The 8,119-nt window shown below is 30.2% G+C and overlaps 1 protein-coding gene across 1 annotated transcript; it reads right to left on the bottom strand.

Moving 5' to 3' along the window:
- LOC107609715 (laccase-3-like) lies at positions 15 to 4,174 on the bottom strand. The gene is made up of 6 exons (XM_016311732.2): positions 4,049 to 4,174; positions 3,766 to 3,917; positions 2,681 to 2,925; positions 2,434 to 2,562; positions 1,195 to 2,151; positions 15 to 229 (listed from the first exon to the last, which is right to left on the bottom strand). The coding sequence occupies exons 1-6, from the start codon at positions 4,160 to 4,162 to the stop codon at positions 99 to 101; spliced, it is 1,728 nt and encodes a 575-aa protein (XP_016167218.1). The 5' UTR covers positions 4,163 to 4,174; the 3' UTR covers positions 15 to 98.

Genomic DNA, 8,119 nt, shown 5'->3' with positions numbered 1-8,119 from the left:
TGGCTAAGAATTTAGAAAGAGCTAATGTAATAACGTGAAAACAACAATTGAGGAACAAGGAAATTTGTGTGTGAACAATGGTGATTTCTTGTGATGTTTTAACATTGAGGTAGATCAGGTGGTGGTGGAATCACTGATTGTGATGGGCCAACTCCATTCTCTACCAAAAGTGCAGTTGCCAGTCCCCAATTCAGATGTGAGTCTATGTGACAGTGCAAGAACCAAATTCCTGCATTTCAACAACATAACGAAAAAAAAAAAAAAAAACAGAAACATAAATTAATTAGTGCAGTGATAATAATACATGTTCTTGAGGATAATGAATTCAATGAGTAAATCATCGTTTAACCTTAAAAGGTTAGTTTAATTTGCTAACAAAATAATCCCCTAAAAAATTATAATTTTCTTATTCTATCCGAAATATTTTCTTATGCTTCAATCTTTCATTTGAATAAAATTAAGTTTAGCTTTTAAAAATTAGTTGATTCATTTCAATTTCTAAAATATTAAATTAGTTTTCAAACTTTTATTTCATTAAATAAAATCAGTCTTCACATAAAACTATTCATCTATATAGAAACTAATATATGAGAATTTTAAAAATTATCAGAAACTTATTATGTCTTTATATAAAGACAATTGAAATTAAGATAAATATGTTTAACAAAATAAAAATTATAAATTAAAATATTTGTCAGATTAAATTATCCCACTAAAAATTTTCTTAGACTAAAAAATTTCAAATTTTAGGAGAATTTTGTACAGAAACAATCTTTTTGAGATTTTTTAATGCAGCAAATTAATATTTTCGAAAATCAAAATAATAATTTGAGAAAATATTTCGTTTGTTTCTGAAGTTACATTCGAGTTTTAATTTAGTCTTTGAATATTTTAATTGCTTCAATTTAGTTCTTAAACTTTTCAAATTTTAATCGTATTAGTCTCTCGAATAGTTTTCGTCACAAAGTCAATTGAAAAATTTAGAGATTAAATTGAGGCAATTGAAACTTCAAACACTAAATTAAGATTGAAGTGTAACTTCAAAGACTAAACTGATTATTTTTTCTAATAAATTTTTCAATGTCAATAATGTTATCAATCTTATCAACGAACTATATTTCAAATAACCACTTAGAGGTTTTGGATTGGAGCTTGACTCTTAATTTTCAAAAAAAATAATGTTATCAATCTTACCTGGATTATCGGCGACGAATCGAATGGCCACCCATCCTCCAGGAGGCGTTCCAATGGTGTTCTTGACGGGCGGATCAACCAGGTTAAACCTTGCAGGATCCGTCGAAGGGTTAAAGTTTCCAAAACCAGATCCAACCACAAAGAAATGGAAGCCATGAATGTGCATGGGGTGGTCCTCTGTAGTAACAATATTTGTATCTTGGAACACAAGTTGCACCCGTGTCCCATACTTCAACTTCAGGAGCCTAGTTCCCGGCGTAGGCGTCCACAGGCCCCGCGGAACGTTGCCGGAGTAATTGAATTGCTGCGGCGGCACAGGAGGAAAATCCGTCGTGAACACGCCGGGTATTCCTTGGTAGTAAGCCTGCATTAAGGAGGTTGTCCTTGGAAGAACAAAAGAATTATTGTTAATGCTTGCTGTGAATCGCGTTCCGTTTGGTCCCTGGCACCGGGGACTATTAGGATTTGTACAATTAATTAGGCCTAATCCAACTGTGAAGAACAAATTCGCATCAGCAGCGTCTGTGAAGACGTTAATCTTTGACATTCCTCTGATTCCCGACGTGTATGCGGTGGCGGTGGCGGTGTCGTTGAAAGCTGGCAATGCGGGAAGAATTGGCCGCGGTGCTGGTCCTTTTCTGCTGCAGCTGGCGGATTTGTATTTGAGGATGGCGGTGGTGGTAGTGTTGTCGAAGGCGGCGTTCATGGCTGTTTGGTATGCGCGCGCCGCCATGTAGTAGCGGCCGGGAGGCTGGTTGGCCGTGACGAGGACGTTGATTGTCTGGCCGGGTCCTATCATGATGACTCCGGTGTTGAAAGGCTTCGTATATGCCGCGTCTGTGCCGACAACTGTCATTCTATGATTAGCTATTGAGAAGAAGAGTTCTTGGTTCAGGGCACTGTTGATGATTCTTAGCAGAATCGTCTCGCCTACATCTACCGGAACACGCACGGTTTCTGCACTTGGAATTTTGACTCAGATATAGTTAGTTACCAGAAAGTTGGCATAGAATATGAAGTTTAGGGACACTTTTATTAAAATTTGGCTAGTATTTAACAAGTAACAGAAAAGTTTGAAGAGTGTTAGAAGGCCAGTAAATTTTATGATTTGTAATTATCATTGGTGTTTTTAATAGTGTGAGATTTTATCTATAATGTAAGATTATTCACTTTTTTTTTACTGGTTAAATACTGGCTAGATTTTAATAATAACAAAGTAAACTAACTATAGTTGCAAACCTTGACTAGAACATCTGTAGAGATCTCCGGGTTGACCGTTGATGGTGTAAGCAACAGACACGTTTGGAGCAGCTCCTGTTAACTGTGTCTGCCTTAAGAGAGCCATAGGATCCCTATCAAACCATTCCCCTGTGCACAATAAATCACAGTTTAGTGTGTTAAGCTGAATGTTTTGTTTTATCCATGAAAACTTTTACAGTGCAACTAATATTTTGAAAAATAAGAGATAGTTGAAGATATATTTTACCAAGAAGGATGGGAAATTCTCTCTTTGGCCGAGTGAATGGATAGGAAGAAGCCTGTTTCGGGTAGATAATGAAAGCACCATAAACAGTGGCTCGTAGGAAGCCAGTGTGAGCATGCCACCAAAGGGTTCCCTCTTGGTTTTGTATTGTAAAACGGTATGTGTAACTTCCCCCAGGTTGGATAGGACATTGAGTCACATAGCTTGGTCCATCTGCCCATGGATTTCTCAGCATCCTCAATCCATGCCTGACCATCACAACCCATATTGTATAAATCAAAATGTATGTAGTCGGTTTTTTCTAGTTAGACAATACCTAAGTTCTGATATTTGTTGTTTACAAATTACAAGGGCTATAGAATAATCTTGAACAAATTGTGATTTATTTAATATGACTTTAGTTAGCAACAATAAATGAGAAGATCATGTGTATAAAATTAATTTTTATCCGTTTAATTTTAATACAATCGTAGTGTAAAAAATTTTACTTGATGATTCAATTTATGCATTTAAATGACATTTTAAGTAGTGATTAAATATTAATTACTTTTATTGATGTGATAATATACAATTAGATATCTATATTTATGATTCTTCAACCATACTAAATATACACTAAAATCAGCCTCCGAAATAAAATACACATTAAAATACAAAATATACATTAAAAATAAGTTAAACTACATATATATTTATATATAAATACATAATGACTTATTTTAATGATTGATTTTGATGTACAAATACTATTTTTGATCATTCTTTTACACAGGATAATATGAAATTACATTTAAGTGTAAAAGCTTTAAACATGAAAATTTAGAATAATAAATCATTATTTTAGTTCTTAAATCATTAATTAACAAGCAATATAACATCTTAAATATTAGTAGTTACCTTGTAATATGAGAAGATTATAATGTTTCATTTTATTCTAGAATAAATTGTCAAGTTATTCATCAAAATATAAATTTTCTACCTTATTTGGGTAAAATTGTCTATTGAAACCAAATTTTCAGGTGTCATTAATTAAATGATCATTTTATCAAAGGAACTAATGCTGTAATTAGAGTTAATATATAATTTACCAGTGGATAGAGATATTGTAAGGTCCAGCATTGACTACTTTGATTGCAAGTGAATCACCATCTCTTACTTCAATTGCTGGGCCTGGAAACTGTCCATTTACAGTGAGTATGCTTTGTGTCTTGCACAGCCTCTTCACTGGTGTTCTTTGGATCTGTTCCAATTAACCATAATGATGCATGCATTATATTATATATTCCAGTTATTACTTATTATTACAAATACTGCAAAAAATTGGTTCAAAAATGAACAATTATCACTAAGCCAAAATTAATTAATACTTACAACAAATTCATGGTATTGATGCTCTGCATTTGTAGCATGGAAAGCAATGATAGTAAGTAGGAAAAATAAGAGCAGAGAGAAGCTTGACTTGCAAGGTAACTGATTGGTTTCCATTGTTGAATGCGTTATGCATTATTTCATTTGAACCGCAGCTATTTATAGAGTGACGAAGCGGAAAATGTCAAGAGTAAATCTCTTGTCTTCTTTTGAATTTTAATATAAATAAAAATTAATCAAAGATATTACACAGTCAACCATTAGCCAAATCTTCATAGATGACTACCCATTATCACAATTATATGATATTTACTCTAATTTCTCACAATTATTTAATTCCTATTGATTAATACTGTTGAATTACTACAGTTACATAGAAAATTTTCTCTAAGTTAAGATGAAAGGGAAATTAAATGATGAGTCAACGTAGTTCTAATATTTTAACATAGTAGTTGTATTTTTTAATTTTTAATTTTTATATTTTTGTATAAACATAGTTAAGGACAGTTAGTCTAACCACAAATGAAAGAGGATTTGGTGCACCCACTAGCACAAACACAACTGTGGAACAGAAGATGCTGAGTTCTGTGGTTTAGATGTATCTATGATGCATGGACACTGACACGAACACAGGACACGACACAACACGGAATACGCCAACACACAAATTTTAAAATTTTATAAGACACGAGGACACGCAGATATATAAAATATAAATTAATTTTTTAATTATTTTTAATGTCTTATTTTAATTATATCAAGTATTTAAAAGATTTTTTTGTTTTAATAAATAATCATATATACTATATCTAAATTTATTTTAAGAATATATGCTAAGAATAAGACTGGACACAGCTGCTACGATGACACGTGATGATATTTAGGTGTGTGTCCAAGTGCGTCTGGAGAAGAATTTTTTATTTATTAAGACACGGTTGGACACAGCAGACACACGTGTCGGTAGTGTCATGTCCGAAATGTGTCCGACACGCGGACACGATAACTCAACGAAGTGTCTGTGTTTCGTAGAGATGTATGTATAATAATAATTGTGCTTAGATATGTAGAACTTAATAAGTTTTGTTTAAAGTTCTTATCGACATACTAATCAATACCTAGCTTTTACACTAAGATTTTTGAGAGGAATGCGATTTATCATGATCAGGAAGAAATAGGATTCAAAGATGGAATGATGATACTTTGTTTGGGAACATAAGAATTGGATATTAAATAGAAGAAAAAATAATTGTATAACATAATGGTATAAAAACTAAAAAGCATGCTTTCTAAGCTAAAATTGAACATTGTAATATATAATCTCAATAAAAAAGTTAAAGTGAAGAATGCATCTTGGAAAAAGAGTTAAGGAAGAGATTAACTCCAACTTACTCTTCAATTTCCTTTCTTCATTTATATTATTATTCCTAAGAGAAGAGAGATATTTTCCTTCAATTCTAATCTTTAACACTACTCATATGCTAATAAAACTTTCAAAAATATTTTACTATTTTAATGAAAAAAAAAACTTTAGTTTTGATGTAATATTATGTGCTAATTAAGAATTGTTGATCATATTATAAATAATAACAACAATAAAAATAAATAAATAATTAAAAGACTTGTTGATCTCAAAATAGTGACCATTAAGTTATAAGATAACTAAATTAAACAAAGATGGACACGTTTGTTTTCGAAATGATCATATCATGCATGTTAACAACACTAAACACATACAAGTGAATAAAGTATTTGTATTTATCTTTTCTACGACATATAGTACAGTATGGTTACTGTAAATGAATAATATAAGAGGATCGTAGTTCAATACAATGAAAGTCGATGTAAAAATACAAGAACAGTTTAAATAAGACAGTTTTGAATAAAATTTTTCACACCTTTCATTTCATGCTTTTCAGCATTATTATTTTGTTTTGATACAAATTCTGAAATTCTTATTATCTAGCTAGCTTGTGCAAAATCATTTATCGTTTGTTCACCAAGAAAGAACATATTTGATTATGACATATATCACTGCGTATGCAAACTATTCATATATCATCATATGTGAACCTTCCAATTGGTGAATTGGTTCCATATGCACAGTTAAAAATCAAGTTGGTGAAATCAGTGATCAGTTCAACAATTCAAACGCAAACGGCAAACATGGTCCCAAAAGAACATCTGAATTTTAGGATAATTCACGCTAATAAAATAAATAGAGTTTAAAATTATGCGAATATTTTAAATTAGAATTAGTTACACGTCTTGTCTTAAACATTTTTATATAAATCGAATCAAATTGACTTAATTTATGCTATTCATATGTAAATACTGATACAATATATACACAATAAATTGAATCAGACTGATTCAATTTATACCATTATTAATTATTTATTTATTTTTTATTAATTTTAAAATATAAATATCAATAAAAAATATTATTCTTTAAATTTAAATAAAATATTAAAAAAATTAAAACGAATAAAAATATAAATTTAACTTTTGTGTTTTAGTTCAAATTCCAGAAAATCTATATTTTTACAAACTTATAAATTTAAAATGGAATAATAAACTATTAAAAATCTATTAAAAATTCTTTAAATAATAACGAGTCAAAGGATGATTTTTAATGAATTTTTAAAAATCGTTTATTATTCTATTTTAAAATCATAAATTTATAAAAAATGTAGATTTTTTGAAATTTAAACTAAAATATAAAAGTTAAATTTTTTTTTTATTTATTTATATTTTTTTGATATTTTATTTGAATTCAAATAGAAAGTATTTTCTCATTAAATAATCTATATAAGCAATAAATCGAATGATTCGATTTACATGTAATTAGCGTAAATCGAGTCAATTTAATTTTGATTTATATAAAAGTATTTAAAATATGACATGTAATTAATTCTAATTTAGGACATTTGTATAACTCTATTTATTTTTTTTTAGCTTAAATTATCCGGAATTTTATTCCTTGTGTTTTGTTTTTGTGACACTGAAACATAAGAACATAACTTAGGAACACAAATTAAAGAAAAACACTATAGGGTAGTTAAGGGTCTGGTTGAATTTTGGTTTTGTTTGGTTCGGTAGTGATATGAGAAAGAGTAGTAGTTCTACGTTTAGTTTATCACTCCCAAGTCATTATCTTATTCAAATGTACCTTTTGTGCAATATGCAAGTGGCATGTCATACCAAAAACAAAAAGGGAAAAAGAAAGTACAAAAACAAAAAGTTTCTGAATCAATCTAAATTCTAAAATATAAACCTTAGTTAAAAGGAGTAGAATAGGAAATGGTCGTAACTCATAAGGGTGCAGAGTCCAACCTATGAGTGGGACACATAATCCCAAATTAAGTTTTGACTAGTAAGTTAATATGAACTTAACATTTTCTAGAACCAATTAAGTTCATGCTTAATCATCAATCAACCAAACAAATCTTAATTTTTTACGACTGGGTTTTGAATAATATTTCAAATGAAGCAGGTTAGATATTCCTTTGTAAAATTGTTGGCTTACCTTGTTTCCCATGTGTTAGGTAGACGGCTACGCGACTTTTGAGAGTGTTGCCATTTATTATATTAATTATTTGTTGAGTCATAACCATAGCCAATGTACCACATGTTTATTATCATGATCATTTCAATAAAATTAGGCTTAAGCTACATACTTAATGGGAACCGTTATGTGCTAAGCCAAAGAACTTTGGTTGTTGTTGTGTTTCATCATAAAGACCAACAACGCACAAATTGGCTGCAGAGACCTAGGACTCGGAGAGAGCTACTTTAACTAAAGTGGTCAAATCCATATATATATAAACAGCGCAAAAATCATGGCCAAAAAAAAAAAAGCCCAAAAATGAAATGACACCTGCACGGCTGCACCGAAGAATATCTTAAGCCGACAATTTGGATTTTTTTTAACACTTAAATTGTTGTTTACTATGGATAAAAAAATTTGAGTAAACCACCAAAAGATGATCCTGAATTATCAAATTGTTGACAAAAAATATTCTCTAAATTTATTAACTACAAAAATTCTTTCAAAATATTTTAAACGCGATAAGA

Source organism: Arachis ipaensis, chromosome B07 (genome assembly GCF_000816755.2).
Source record: "Arachis ipaensis cultivar K30076 chromosome B07, Araip1.1, whole genome shotgun sequence".
NCBI lineage: Eukaryota > Viridiplantae > Streptophyta > Magnoliopsida > Fabales > Fabaceae > Arachis > Arachis ipaensis.
This window is presented reverse-complemented; position numbering and strand designations above follow the sequence as displayed.

What these genes read in the sequence shown, in the direction of transcription:
- LOC107609715 (XM_016311732.2), bottom strand. Translation starts at nt 4,162, where the DNA reads ATGGAAACCAATCAGTTACCTTGCAAGTCAAGCTTCTCTCTGCTCTTA. An exon ending in ATCAATACCATGAATTTGTT is followed by an intron (nt 3,918 to 4,048) that starts GTAAGTATTAAT and finishes TAATTGGAACAG; the next exon opens with ATCCAAAGAACACCAGTGAA. An exon ending in ATTCGTCGCCGATAATCCAG is followed by an intron (nt 230 to 1,194) that starts GTAAGATTGATA and finishes GTTGAAATGCAG; the next exon opens with GAATTTGGTTCTTGCACTGT.